The sequence below is a fragment of the Artibeus jamaicensis genome, unplaced genomic scaffold (assembly GCF_021234435.1).
Source record: "Artibeus jamaicensis isolate MK-2021 breed Jamaican fruit bat unplaced genomic scaffold, CSHL_Jam_final contig_867, whole genome shotgun sequence".
NCBI lineage: Eukaryota > Metazoa > Chordata > Mammalia > Chiroptera > Phyllostomidae > Artibeus > Artibeus jamaicensis.
The window spans coordinates 1,228,486-1,244,684 of record NW_026521995.1 but is presented as its reverse complement, the minus strand read 5'-3'; the positions used below and the strand labels follow the sequence as shown (position 1 = coordinate 1,244,684).

General features: G+C 35.5%; 1 protein-coding gene across 1 annotated transcript in view; it reads right to left on the bottom strand.

Annotated features, from left to right (window-relative positions):
- The window catches only part of MALRD1 (MAM and LDL receptor class A domain containing 1), a 307,929-nt gene that overhangs the window by 106,176 nt on the left and 185,554 nt on the right, over positions 1–16,199 (bottom strand). The window contains 5 exon segments of the mRNA XM_053673503.1: positions 6,342–6,437; positions 6,440–6,526; positions 6,529–6,590; positions 6,592–6,629; positions 10,395–10,659. Of these exon segments, the coding sequence (XP_053529478.1) occupies positions 6,342–6,437; positions 6,440–6,526; positions 6,529–6,590; positions 6,592–6,629; positions 10,395–10,659 (548 nt within the window).

The window sequence follows — 16,199 nt, the reverse complement described above, 5'->3', positions numbered from 1 at the left end:
GAAAGGCAGTTCCAGTTTTAGTTTTCTGAGTAAATCCCATACTGTTTTGCAAAGTGGCTGCACCAGTCTGCATTCCCACCAACAGTGCACTGGGGTTCCCTTTTCTCCACAACCTCTCTAACACTTGTTGATTTGTTTATTATAGCCATTCTATCCAGTGCTAAGTGGTATCTCACCGTGGTTTTATTTTGCATCTCTCTGATGGCTAGTGATGCTGAGCATCCTTTCATATATCTCTGGGCCTTCTGTATGTCCACCTTGGGGAAGGTTCTGTTCAGGTCTTTTGCCCATTTTTTTAATTGGATTGTTCATCTTCCAGGAGTGGAGTTGTGTGCATTTTAAATGATATTCTGATTATACAGTTTTATTCTGATTATCCATATATTTGTTAAAACAGACAATGTGCACGGAAGCCCAGATATCAGATGAGTAAATAAAATAGATAAAATAGCACACAGATATCCCAATCTCCCAATTACCCTAAAATAAAAGAAGTGGCTTACATGGAAAAAGTCCTAAACTGAAGGACATTGTCTTGGAACAATGATATAGTTAAAAATTCAAGTATTTTAAACTGCCTATCTCTCCATTGCTATATAAATAGGGTATAGCCCACTGGCATTTTAAACAAACATTTAAAAATATTCCAACTTATTAAGTTCATTGGGATATGAAATATATTTAGTTTCACACAATCACATTTTTCTTCGAAGAGAAATACAACATTTGTTGTTTCACTATTCTCAACCATTTGAAATAGATAATCACATGATCTTTCTTGGTTTTCATTTAATCAGAACATATTTTGGGGTCTCAAACAGTAGAATAGTTTAATTTTAGCTTGATAACCAAGAGAATGCAAAATGTAATTTCTAACTTTATAATATACACATTTCAATAAGGGTCAAATTTATGAAAAATACAAACACATATTATTTAAGAGATTAAAGATATCATGCTTTGTGTTTTGGAGTTCCTAACAGAGGTAAACCCAGATAATGAAAAATTAACATGATACAATTTCCCGAGCAAAGACATGAGGGAGGCTTAGGAGTATGTTGTTCACCTTTGTGTGCTCTGATGCTTTTTGATATTTCATTGGCTCATTTCCAAGCCTTCTTCAAGTCTTCGCTCAATAAACCTTCTCATGTTAATTTTTTATTGTCTGAGTTCATCTGTATCATTTATGTGGTCTGATTAGATTTGGAAAAATTGAAGATCTGTTACCATTAGAAGTTATTTGCTGTCACAGCACTCAGCAATAATTTAAATATTGCCCACAGTTACCTAGAAAGAAGTACCCATTAAAGCTAAAGATTTAGAAGTCAGTGATATGTGTAAGTCTGATTCGCCGGTTGTCCCCCTTAGAGTTCTATTACATGTTTACATAAACAGACTCAGGAGAGAATCCCTCGATGACATATTCTAAGGCAGGGGTGTCAAACTCATTTTCACTGGGGGCCACGTTAGCCTCAGGGCTGCCTTCACAGGGATGAATGTAATCTCAAAAGGAGTAGTTACATTTATATATCCTAAAATTACATTCAGCATTTTGAAGGCAACCATGGGGCTGATGTGGCCCCCAGTGAAAATGAGTTTGATACCCCTATTAAGGGTTCTTCCACTAGTTTTTTAATCTGCCTCTTCTTCAAAGCCAGATGTCCTTGGTCAACATGTATCTTTTTAGATTTCCTTACATTCTAATCTCTTTTTCATTTGCCTTGCTTCCCTCTTCACAATTTTCCCCAACACTTTCTCAATTCTGGGTGCACTTAATGTTCACATTAAGCAAGATCATGGCTACATATGGAAGACACAGGAGAGGCATACTCAAGACAAATGCACAATGAAATAATGGCTCATGGTGCCTTTGCTGCTGCGATGCTTCTGCTAACCATGGCAACATCCATGATTGACAGCCTCTGTATTACCACTGCATAACATTTCAAACGTTTTTTTGTCTAGCAGTTGTATTTGCAATAAACTTGAGATTTTTTTCCTGCACAATATTTTGTTTAAGCAGTATTCTAGTGATTTGGGGGTAATATAAATGCATTTTTCAATATAACCACTATCTCTTTCTCTGCCCCCCCCCCAAAAAAAAAACAGAGTAAGAAGAGATACATGCATTCTATGAATGTGAGTATTAAAACCAAGAGGTATTCTACTTGGAAAATATTCTGAGAAGTATGTTTCTATCTTTATTTTTTACTCTCCCCAAGTATACCATAGCCAATCAAGATATGAACTTCTGTGCATTTCAGATCTATTTATTTTCTTTTCATTGCTTATTATAAATAAAATCAGAAAATTTGGCAATAAGATATTTTGGGACTTTGGTGAGAGTAGTTCCTTTGAAAGGAACATGGGCAGCAAGGGTCTAACACACTGCTTTGAGCAATGAATGAAATGTGACAAAGAAAAACCAGCAAGTAGGCAATATGCTTCTAATAAATTTAAACTAGTAATTTAAATTTCATAGTCTCCCCCAGCAGGAGTTGCAGAAAATGGAGAAATAACTGAAAACCAACTATATTAGCCAAGTATTTTAAAAATATGTTATTTCAATTATTTTCTCAAATCATTTATAAGTAAGTTAAAATAATCCCATTTTTACAGATAAGAAAGGTAAGAATTAGGGAGGTTCAGTAGATCGGGTGACTGACTGCATAGGCAGTAAGCAGTGCCGAGATCCAAGTTCATGTCTTTGAACCTCAAATGCATGCACTCTGCACCAAACACTATGTATAGAATTCACTAAGTTACAGAGCCAAGTACAGACAGCCAGATTTCCCTAACTCAGAACTCTGACTGATTTGTTATGACAGAATTCTCATCAGTAGAGCAGCCTTTTAAACTACTGCCAAGTATTTCAGGGAAATGAGTTCAATCCCCAGTTGGGGCACATGTGAGAGGCGACCAATCCATGTTTCACTCTCACGTCAGTGTTTCTCTCTCTCTCTCTTCCTCCATTTTCCTCCCTCTAAATCAATAAGCATGTCATCTGGTGAGGATAAAAAATAATTGGAGAGGTTATCAATAAATGATAAGATTGAATCATTATAATATAATATAGCATAATCAATAAAATATATTAAAAATAAAAAATAATAATATAGTCACATGCTTGTGACCTTTGCAACAAAAAAGCTGTCAAAACCAAAGTTAGAAACATGTTTTGATAAAAATGCAAATAATGGAGGCTTATTCTCAAATGACTACACTGCCTAAGGAATACTGATAAAGGTGTCCCAAAGTACAGGATGATATAAAGTGAGATGATTTTATATAATAAATGCCTATAGTATACTAGCCATGGGACTAGACAAACTACATAGGCCATTACCTCTTTTTATTCTTGAGAGCCCCACACCCTGAGAAATTTGCTTTATGGTTGAGGAAGTGGAGTCTCAGAGCAGCTGTGCAGTGCACAGCCAGTGACACGGGAGTCGGTGACGAGGCTCCGGTCAACTGGGACATGGTACTTGTGCTTCCACATTTGGCCTAGGGGTACATTTCTGTGCTTCTGTTTAAATAATAGAACTGCAATTCTTGAGAAATCTCAAATTTTACCCTGATTAATGGAACCCCATTGTCAGGGGAGGCCTGAAAGTGCCATGAGTGCTCACGTCACCTCCTGTGTTGCCTCACAGTGTGGCCATTAGCCGTGAGTGGCTGTTGACCAACTGAAATAAGGCCACTCCAAACTGAGTGCTCTTTCAAGTAAAATATACACTGGATCTAAAGACTTAATATAAAGTGAGAATGAAAAATATTTTATTAATGTCATATTACTTTTGCACTGAATATTTTAATATGTTGAGTTAATGAAAATATATTATTAAAATCAATTTTACTTTTTGAAACATAACTACTAGGAAATGTAAAAGTATGTATGTTGCTTACATTTTCAATTCCTGTTACAGTTCTGCTAGATGTCCACGACATTGGCCAACCCTGCACCAACTTTCATGAAGACCAAAGGAAGCAGTTGTGGTGTTTTATTTAGTCAGGATATACCCCCATATATAAATGCATGATGCATACAGACATACAGATATACATATGCACTTGCATTTAGTTTAGAGGAATGTTAATTCCATATGTTTTTATTTTTCATCTGCAGCAATTGAATATAGGCCTTACAGCTGAGGTTGTTATAAAAACATTAAATTATTTTGCCTCAGTTTTCAGAATGCTCTAAATAACATAAATAAAGACATTTGGTGATTTTTGGGGGGAGGGGCTCTTTCTACTTCAGCCATTCCTACCAATTGCTGTACTTTAAATCATAAATACTGTATTATCTTTTTAGCTCTTTATGTATTTCCTTCCTTCCTTCCTTCCTTCCTTCCTTCCTTCCTTCCTTCCTTCCTTCCTTCTTTCCTTCCTTGTTTTAAAAGACCTTTCAATGTATGTTTATTTTGGGAAAAAATTAAAGCAAACTAATATTCAGCTTAGCTCCTTGTTTTCTTGGTAATATTGTATCTCAGATACTCAGCTACGCGAGTTGCCTGCTTCAGCCAAACCATCCCCACTCAGTTCACCTCCATGGTCTGCATGACACCATCTCTGACTGATCTCATACTGCTAGACCTGCCATGGTGCTCCTCCCACCACATTCACCATCTGGTCCACAGTGCTCACGCTTGGACTCCTGTCTTACAAACTGAAGGGACATTTCCTTCCTATGAACTCCAAGTGTGATTGGTGCCAAACTTCTGGGCAGCCTCTAAAGAAATCTCAAATTAGATGTCCTCAACTGGATGTTTTTTTTTGTCTTCTCTGCATCCTTGTAATATTTTGTGTATTTTCCTGGTACTTATTATAGTCTACCTAACATTAGAGTTGAGGTATTTTTTGTTCCCTCTTATCAAACTGAATTATTCTAAGGAACAGACAACCTTTTATTTCTATTCATCAAATATCATAATAGCATAAGAACATACAAAGAACTTAGTATTATTAGTATGTCTTTAATTTGAAAACTAATAAATATTTTCTAGATATTTTTAATTTTCCTTTTGGAAGTTTTTTTTTAAGATTTCACAGATTTTCGAATTTAATATTCCCAGTAAGATAGATTTATTCCTTTTGCATCCCACTTAGCAGTTTCTCATTCAAGTTTGAAATGACTCAACATGAAACTTTACTCCCACACTATCTAAATGTTTTGAGGTTATTTTTTTATTATGGTAAAAACTACTATTAAAAACATCAGACCTGTATAAGAGCTAGTATACCCATTGCCCAAACAGCCACACATAATGGAATGGAAAGCAAAGTGTTTCTGGAGGAAGCAGATTAGTCAGAAGTACCTGCAGTGACTCTGCATTGCATTCTCATGTGTATCCTTATTCTTCAACACAGTCTGGAAATGTTCCTTCGTTCTCCTCTATGCCATTCCATACAGTGCTGCTGCCAACATGGTACACAAAAAACCTGCTTAAGTGGATGTCACCTGCAAACTATTTATATAGAAACGTTCTTTTGTCCAATTAAAAATGCCCCCTTTGAAATGAAAGTGTAAGAATAGACATGGTAATATTTCTCATTTCATCTACCATCTTAAAAGCCAAAGCAAACAAATTTATTCTTTTAAAAACATTTTTGTTTTCATTAAGTATAAAATAAATAATTTAGCTACTATAAAAATAATACCTCATGGTTCAAATATAAATATATGTCATATTATCAACTGACAAAAATTTGCTCTTTTGTCATTTTAATAATAAACATTGCATTTATTTTCATCTCATACCTTTAATATATTATATGTATTCATGGTGCTTGCTATTTTCACTTTTTACCGTGTTGTCACTGTTTGTTTTATATTGAACATCTACTAACTCAAACTTTTAATATAATTCTTTAAACAAATTATTGAAGAGTATATGGACATAGTCAATCATCCAAACTACTTAAATACATAAACTCTGCCACTCAAATTGTACTGTTTGTTGGCCTAAAAACAATAAAGAGCATAAGCACAATGATATCTAATTAAAATTGAGTAATTGTGCCCTTGGTGTTTTTTTATTTTATTGAATGAATTTTATTCAATTCATTCAATTCTGTATCAGATACAAACAAAGGGTTCTTCTCTTATTTTATTGGTATAAGAAGAAGCTGACTAAACAGAGAACTTAGACACTGCTAAATATACTAAAGTTAGAAGAAAATTTGGAACAAAATTTCATAAGAAAAGACTTGAAAGGTGACATTTTAGAATACAAAGATTTTTTTCATTATGAAAGCAGTAAATGACTAGTCATTTATATCACACCTTTTCCTTTCCATTTTTACTTCTCATCTTCTAACCTGCAAAAAAAAAAATGTACCTTTTGGGAGAGGCACTACTAGGAGTCCTTTCATGGACTGCTGGGATGGTATACAACTCTTCGTGAGCACAGTGTTGTCCAGTGTAATATCAGCCAGTGTTCTTTGCCAACTCTGCCTTCAGATTTGAGTCGGACATCCTCATCACCAGATGGAGTTAGTCCCTTCCACTGCCAGAAGTCACCTAGTCTCCAGGGAGGTGAACTGGGATCTTTGTTTGGTTTGAGACAGATACCTGGGTCAAGAGGAGGGCCCAAACCATTTTCATAGATGTGATCATGAAAAATTATCTGTGACTAAGGAGAATATTATATACCATTAATATAATTAATTCCATTTTATTTTTTATTATATCATATTACCCTCTTCTTTATTCACAGAGTCCAGAAGGAAAACTAAATCTCTATGTCCTATTGCTCTGCAGTTATCTAACACCCAAGGAAGGTAGGCCAGACTTAACTCACATGTTGCTATACACAGAAGACAGTACAATAGGGATCAAATAGAAATTTAATTGAAGAAAATGAGAAGAGTTTACTTTCTGTGTTTTCTGAAGGCAGGATTCCTTGATAAACCCTTAACATCTACTATCAAAGGAATAAAATATGATTTAAAAAGTGATGCATTATATAAAAGATTTTTCATGATTAAGAAATAGCAGGGCCTAAAGACAATCACATTCAATTTGATGAAACTTAAAATAATTTTCTCTGAAATAGTAAAGTACTCTATTGCTTATACCACTACATTCTTGCACTGGAAACACATTTTTAGTCCTACAAGATCCTCCAGGCTCCACTATTTATAGCAAAACCACCAGAACAGTAATTACCCAAATTTTACTCAAAATGCTAAAAGCATGCTTTAGATTAGCAGCTTTGGGAGGTTTTTCCTGAGTTAAAATTAATAAATATTTCAATATTTCTAAGATAAATTTGCCCATATTTTTAGTGACTATTACGTAGGAGGGGAGAATAAAAAAATGAGAGAGAAAAAAAAGTACAGGTTAGAAACAATAAGAACTCAGAGGATTTTTAAGCTTTTTCTTGTCATTTGTGTGAATGAGGGAAAACTATAATGTGGGTTTTCTTCGCACAGGAAAAGACATTATTAGAACACTAGCAGTAATGCATATTATTCTCTAGAGAAAGAAAAACAGATGTGTTGAAAGGGTAAAGAATGTGATTAAACAGTCTATGCAATGCACACTTCAAAGAGCATCAAGAATAGGTAAGCCTTGTAAATGACGCTATTCAAATTTCCCAGTTGATGACCCTTTCAAGTATCACACATTTCTTCTATTAACCAGTAATGTTGGGGGGAATGTGCTGTATGACCACGGTGCCTTGTCCAGGGAGGACTGGAGAACCAGCCGAGGGTGGCGCCACTCATTAAAGTGCAAAACAAAAGGGGCCGGACTCTCAGGCAGCGTCAGCGGGCATGAGAGGAAACAACCTGAGGGGCGCATGTCTGTCTGGGTCCCACCCAGCCACAGACTGGCTCTGTTTTGACTTATAATTTGGACAAGGAGCATGAGACAAGTGTTTACATCACATAAATTCTTTCTTATCTTCTCAGGACCACTTTCTGGATGGTGCCATCAGGTTCTCATACAAGCAAACATCTAAACACCACCATTTCTGCGGAGACCACCTGGTGACAGCATCACCTTAACACGGGCACCGGAGTGAGTGAACGCCTGCTGAGCACTGAATTCTGAAGGGGCCTTTCCACGGGGAAATTCTAGTTACTCAGAGGTTTGATCTCCTTCCTCATCAATCCCTGTCTGAATTCCTCCTACCACCCATTTCTCAAAAGGAAGAAAACCTCCAATTTGATGTTTTTGACTTGAAGGTGTTCCTCAAGGTCAAGTGACAGACCATTCATGAAAACTGGGGAGGCCGCTCTGCTTATCTAATAAACATATTTCATATGTGAGACCGGATCGTTCCCAGCATGACCTTTTCTTACTTCTTTGTATTAAATCTATGTCATAAATATTCATAAAATAAACCATCCATCATTAATTTTTGACATTTCTTCTAGGCTCACTTCATTATTCTCACACAAATGTTTGAAACAGTAGGGACTACAGTTCTGGGACCAGGAAAAAAATAGAAATGGGTGAAAACCTTGGTGATTACAGTATGAAAAGAAAAAAGTCTTTTGAACACCTTCAGAGGATGTATCTAAATAGAGAAACTTAGAAGTCAAAATGGAATTTTACATATTTCGTGTTTAATTTTTAATTTGCTCTCTAAGACTAGAATTTATTTCTGATTTTCAGATACATATTTAAAGATACTCAAAAAATAAGCCAGTTAGAGAAAGACAAATACCATGAGACTTCACTTATACGTGGCATTTAATGAGCAAACTGAACAAGCAAAATAGAGACAGACTCATAGATGGAGAGCAAGCTGACAGCTTGGCGGGGGGTGGTGGTGGCTGGCATTTGAGGGTAGAGGGATGGAGCAAAAATGAAACAGACTCATGGTCATGGACAACATGTAGTGATTGTGGGGGACTTTGTAAAGGGAGCAAATAGTAAAGAAAAATACAACAAAATTTAAGATACTCAATGTATATAAAATCTGGTATGTTTGGGGTTTTATTTTTGAGGAAAGTATCAAATAATCTGGAAGATACCAAAACAAACAAAATATATTTGATTAAAAGTTATTTTTTTGCTGAACTAAATAGTTTAATATAATTCTGTATATATAATCTGTTACATTCATTCTGGACTGCTAACTGAGTTATTTCTCTAAAACCCTGATCCAAGCATGTCATGCTTTTGAAGCAAAATCTGTGGAACTTGGTGGCATAACACCTGTCTGTCTAATGTACCTAAAGGGATGAAAGAAATGAGCTTACTGTCCCAGAGTTTACCTATGAAACCAACTTAAGCTCGCTGAGAAAAACTGCTGAGACAAACTCAAGATGTAACATGTGTTCGGACTGTGACGGTGGAGGATGTGCAGGTGGTCGGCAGGAAACAGGGAACAAGCCCCTGTCGTGGGCGCAGGTACAATGGGGCTGCCCCTGAGCAACAATTTAATAGGTCTCCTTCCCAGGTTTGGGCTCTCTCTATTGTGGAGAGAGGTACAGGAGAATGCTAGAATTTGAAGATAAAAAAGAATTAAATCGTGCCATAGTCTGTGTCCCAGCCTCATTCTCTGGTCAGCTAGCAACTTTCTGGATGCAGCTGGCTTTTCTTTTAGTGCTCACAGTTTGGAAACACACCAGTGAGAATACATGTGCATGGATCTTATGAAGACTGCACTTTTCATTCTGAATATAAATTAATGGCTACTTATTTACTTACCAATTCCTCAAAAACAAGATTCTTCTGACGTGAACTCTGAGGCTTAATACAATATATGTAAAGCTAAGTTTAGTTCCTAACATAGCTGACCCGAATTTTTGTGGGGTAAAAACCATCCAGCAAACAACAAATAAAGCAAAGTGGAGGATCCTGTAAATACATAGTTATTATGTGAGGCTGTTTGGCCCTCAGAGCCATATAACCTTATTTATAATTTTAACACTTTATAAACTTTTTGTTCACATTTCCACAGGATAATGACCAAATCATTTTTTTTTCTGCCTAGAGAAAGTATCCCACTTCTTTTTAGGGACAAGTTTAATTTTTCTTTTTCCACAAAGACATCTTCAAACATTTTATTGTAGCTTCAACTATCTCTAATATTAATCTGTGGACATATTTAAATATATATTTCTCGTTGTTTATTTTTTGATGCTCAAATTCCCATAAGTCCAATATGCACTAAACTTGCTAAGTGAAAACAACTGCTATTCTGCGCCTCCTGTTTTAGCCCTGGATAATGACCATGACATGTCTCCATGGTTTCCAAAATCCCAGTATGTATAGAATATATCCATGGAATAAGTTTTTCCTACAGTTCCAACAATCCTTCCCTCTCATCCTTCTCTATTCCTCACAGCTTATCCTAAGCTGAATAAATCCAAACATATCTTTGGTCTCATCCTGACCCTTTCATTTTCCATATTTGACTCTATCAGAAGTTGACTATAATATTTCTGGTTTTTTTCCATAGCTTTCAGTTTTTGCTCCTTCTACTTAAGACTGGGCTTGAAATTCTGGCTGCTGTCATGGGCTGCTGAAGGAACAGGCTCTTTATGAAGATGTAATGACCAGACGAATTTCACAAGGTGTGATCAGCCACTGGCCCTGTGCCTGGGGCCAGGAAGTGGCTAATTTTAAGATGCCAGTCAAAGTCATCATCCTGCTGCTGCTCCCAGGAATGAAGATCAAATTCAGAATCACAGAGCTCACTGAAGATACATGGAAAACATTTCCCAATTTATGGTAGAAAGAAAGAGGAAATTAGCTGACTTTAAAGCATGCAACCCAAAAGTACAGTGATCTTGCCACATCATATAATATTCAAAACTTTACAGTATTATCCTTACAGCAACATTCAAATAGAATATTTTAATTTGCTACACACAGCTATTTCAATGGATTGTGTAAGTTTATTTCTCCACAATTTTTAAAATCAGTGAGAAAAGATTTTAGCGTTACATGCGTTTTTTCTCCAGGCACTTATTTGGGCAATGTTATACTTTTCCTTTTAGTTTCACTTTTGTTTTCTTCCTTTCATTGAATTTTTTGGGGTGATGCCGGTTGATGAAATTATACAGGTTTCACATGCACAGTTCTACAACACATCATCTGTACACTGTACTGTGTGTTCACCACCCCAAGTCACAGACCACCCATCACCATTTATTCCCCCTATGCCCTCCTCTACCTCCCCCACCTTTGCCCCCACCCAGCAATGACCACACTGTTGTCTGTGTCCAGCAGTTTTTTGCTCTTTTTATTCTTGCTCAGTCTCTCTACCTCCCATCCAACCCTCCCCCTCCACTGACAGCTGTCAGCCTGCCCTCCATCTATGAGTCTGTCTCTATTTTCCTTGATAGTTCATTAGATTCCACTTAGGAGTAAAATCATATGGTATTTGTCTTTCTCTGACTGGCTTATTAAACTTAGAATAATATCATCCATGCTGTCCCAAAGGATAAGGTTTCCATGTTTTTCATGATACTTTTCTCTCCTTTATCTTTGCTTCTCAGGGGTGGGTAGAGAATTTAGGAAGTTTATTATACTGTAAACAACTTATCTTGAGAAATACTGCCTAAAGCAAAAGTTATTAAACATTTTAATTATTTTGTAAATATATCCTCATTTTGGAACTGAGAAAATGTGAAACAGAAAAGGTAAAAAGGGTAATAATGTAATTTATTATAATAAATATTAGCAATTACTAAGTGGCATTAAATACCAAATCTCTCTAGTATTTAAAAAAGATTTTATTACTAACATCGCTTAATTTTTTCTTTCATCTCCAGGACACTAAGAATTATTGAATTTAATCCTTATTGAATTTCTGCTTGAGGGATCGATTTTCAGTTTTGGAGATTTCCATAGTTATGTCCTCTAGCTCAGATATCTTTCTTAGCTATGTCGGGCTATGGATAATCCCAACAAAGGCATTTTCACTTTTGTTACAGTGCTTTTGACCACTAGCATTTCTGTTTTGTTCCTTATTAGGATGGGCACCTTTCTAGTTTACATTGCCCACCTGTTCCTGCACGCTATCTATTTTACCCATGAGACACGTCAGCAGATTAATGTTATTTTCAATTCCACATGTGATAAAAACAATATCTCTGCCATACCTGAATCTGATGTTTGTTCTATCTCTTCAAATTTGTTTTGCCTTTTAGTATGTCTTGTAATTTTTTTCTGGATAGCCAGATATGATATTCTCAGTGAAAATGACCACTGTAAATAGGCCCTTATAGTGTGAGGAGAGAGGAAACATTCTACAGTTTTATGATTAGGTGCCAGTTTTTAATGGGCCTATGTCTTTGGACTGTGAATATCACAAGGGTTTTCTTAGTTTTCCCCCTTAGGAGGAACAGGATGGCCGCAGGGGTTAGCATTGGGTATTTTCCTTCCACCAGTTAGTCTTCAATAATACCCCTTTAATTGAGGCTTTTGTTAGTAGTTTCCCTTGATGGCAGGCCTTGTTAGAAAAAAGAGTGCTGTGCTGGAAGCCTCAGAGGACTTTTCTCCAATATTGATTATAAAGCCTGGTCCAATTCCTGGAGGTAAATATCACAGTATTGTGGAGTCGTCCCTGTAAGTGAATCCCTTGGGGTTTTTAACTCTCGCACTTGTCCACACTGAGCCTCCAACAACTCATAATGACAGAGCAGGTATTCCTCCCCTGGTGCTGGTTCCTACAGCGGTTTCTGCTGTTGAGTCTCTGCTCTGATAGGTGTTACTCTCTGTGTCCACCTGTCTGTCTCTCTAGTCTCGGAGGTAGCAGTATGCCCTGTGCCTGAGCCTCCCTTCTGGATCCCATGAAAGTTGTTTACTTTCTCAGTCTGTTCAGCTTTTTGCTTGTTAGGACGCAGTTGCAACCTCCAAGATTCCTATATAGAGAACTAGATAGTTGAGATTATACAGACATTGTTTTATAATCCTGTTCAGGAAATTGTAAAGCTAACAATGTAAGCTGTTACAAAATCAAGCATTGTGTAATTGAGGGAACATATAAAATTTTATGTTTACGCTATTTTTTTATAGTCTTTGTTTTGAGTAAATATGCATGATATAGCATTAAACCAATGCATGATTAATTTAACCTTAAGTAATCAACCATATTATTTAGAATTCTGTAATTCTAAATAACAGCAATTCTGTATTATTTTGTTTGAATATTATAACTGAAAATGGATATTTGTAAGATCATAATTATATTTGACGTGGTGTCCAAAAGTTAAAAATACTTGAGGAGAACCCAGTTGCAACATGTCGATCTGTATTTACATAAAGATTTCACTCTTAAAGAAAGCTCATTTGAACAATTGAACAAATAATTTTTAGGTAATGTTGTCTAAATGAGAGTAGGAATGATTTTGCCATGAAAATCCTCAGGTACATGCTCTCTTATACACAGGGCAAAGAAAGGCAGGAATATATCCTGGGTGAAGCCACAAGCAAGTTCTGGATGAACAATCAACTCAGCGTTCATTGTACTGGACTCTAAGAATTGTCCAAATTGTGTGAGGCATGAAAACCATGTTTTGTTTTAATGGATATATTCTTACACTGAGCAGAGATTAGATAAATATGTTTAAATATACAAAATAATCTTTATTCTCTTTGCAGTTAAGAGGGTGGAGAATATGAGAACACATGTGTTTTACCATGGTTTCTGTACCATTTTAAAGCATATAAGACTACTAAGATGAAAGTCAGCTCAATCATACCTCCCAGCAAGGAACTTGCCCCACAATAAAGAATGGCTTAATATTATTATTTTTAGCTTTTGAAAGAACTACACATGGGTAGGTTTAAGGAGCATCAGGACTAATATGCTTTTAAAAGTGGTTTAATTTAACAGTCAGGCTAATACTGACTTAGAATATTTTCAAGAATAGAGAAAATTTTTCTGTCATAATTTCTGTCACAAATGAACAAGCTGGCATTTCCTATACAATTCCTAATTCAGTTTTAAATTCACATTGGAAACTTATTTTGGTAATTTACTCTTTCCTAAAATAGACTGTAATCCTTACAACTTTCTTTATTCCAGGGTAGGACTGGGATGTAAATCTCATTAAAATAATACCAAGTCCCAATTTAGCGTCTTGTTTAGAATCTGAACTGTTGACTCGGTTAAGAATTGTAAAATGAAGTAACTAATTCAGTTTCCTTTGTGTTGGAAAATTCAGCAGCCCATGAGGAGTGATTATCATGCAGACCAGCATGTAGAAAGGACATTTGTATAAAGAATGATTGTGCTGCTAAAAAATATATATATATCATTGGTTTCAAAAATCATACAAATGCCACTGCATGAATATATACATCATAAATCTCATTTTTTCTTTTGATACCTACTATACTTTGGAAGATATGTTTCCTTGGAAATTTTAATTCTAGCATATCACTGGGGAGAATACAACAAGCAGGTATAGGTTTTTTGAACTTCCCATCAGTGTGGTGAAAGAGAATAACTTACAATTTCATATTTTCTTATTTCCCATGGTTGCCAGTGAAGAGGAGCAGCCAATAGTCTTCTGTGCAGATGTCGACTCCTGGCATTTCATGGAATAGGTGATGCCAGTGCCACACAGGTGTGTCATCAGGAAGAAATGATCACCTTTGTCTATAAGTGTATCATCAATCAAACAAGTTTCTATTCATCCAAATGCTATAATTTTTCCATTAATCATTATCTTTGCAAGCATGAAATGACTTTTATTAAAAAAATAGGTTATATTCTTTCAAAGTAATCTAAGTCCTTTCAAAATCCTACATCAGATTTGTAATAGTAAGATCTCACCAATCTATTCATTCAACATAAATTTATTGAGTATATGCTATAAATAAAGTACAATTAGGAGAATGGAAAACTAGCCCTGGCAGATGTGGGTCAGTGGATTGAGTGCTGGCCTGAGAAACAAAGGGTCACCAGTTTCATTCCCAATCAGGGCACATGCCTGGGTTGTGGGCCAGGTCCTCAGTTGAGAGGCAACTACACCTTGGTGTTTCTCTCCCTCTCTTTCTCCTTCCTTCCCCTCTCTCTAAAAAATAAATAAAATTTTCAAAGACCTTTGAAAAACTCTTAAATAAGTAAAATAGGAAATTAAAAAGAGGGCTATTGTGTATTAAATAAGTACTTTCTGAGCATTCTCTTTACATGTGTTATTTTATTTAAGTCTACATCTTTATATAATACTTATTATTCATATTTTGGTTGATGGGAAATCTAAAATTCAGAGTTAAAGTATTGCTTAGTATTACACAGTAAGGAGCAGAGCTAAGAGTTGAAAAATAATATGATGCAGCCCTCTCCTACCATCCAGAAACTACTTTACCTATTATTACTTATTCGACAAACTCCCTATTTATTATTAGTCATGATCAACACAGCACTAAAAGAATAAAAACTAAACTACTGAAATTCTTACTCCATTATGGGTAATTCTCGCCCTGTTACAGTAGGCAGAAAAGGGAAAATGACACAATATTGTGAAGGTCTAATCATAACACAGTACAGTAGTATTTTTTAAATATTTGATTCCCATCTTTAAGATAAAAATTGAGAATTGAAACCACCCAGTGAGTGGGAGACTAGATAACAGAGGCCTAAGACCATTCATATAAGGTGTTATTAAAGGATCCAACAATATTTATACTGACATCGCCATTACAAACATGAGAACCAGCAAAATGAAAAGATGTGCAGAATTGGACTAACTTCTATTAATCTCAGCAACTTATAATTCTTTGATATCATTATTTAATTACTTAACCTTTACATCATATTTTGACAAATTTTTTATATTATGTTAACAAAAGAGAGCTATATTATTTATTTTGTTTAAATAATTGGTATTTTTTCAGTAAAAATGAGTATCAAAGAAAGTGTGTAGAAGAGACAAACTATAGTAGCAATGAAACAGGAAATATAGATCCTGTATATAACAAAAGGATGATACAAGAATACTATGCACAACTCCACGCGCTTACAAAATACTAAATAATTGAGTAGATTTATAACTATTAAGGAAACTGAACTCAAAGTTTTAAAAGTCCTGAAAAATCTCCAGATTCTAGTGGTTCAACTGGAGAATTCTACCAAATCTTTAAGACACATAAATCAGAGAAGACTTAAAATTATCTCAAGTTTCAGATGACATGATTGTCTACACTGAAAAATCTAAGAAATGTCTTATAAAACACTGATGACTAACAAATGAGTCAACAAGGTCAAAGAATACAAGATCAA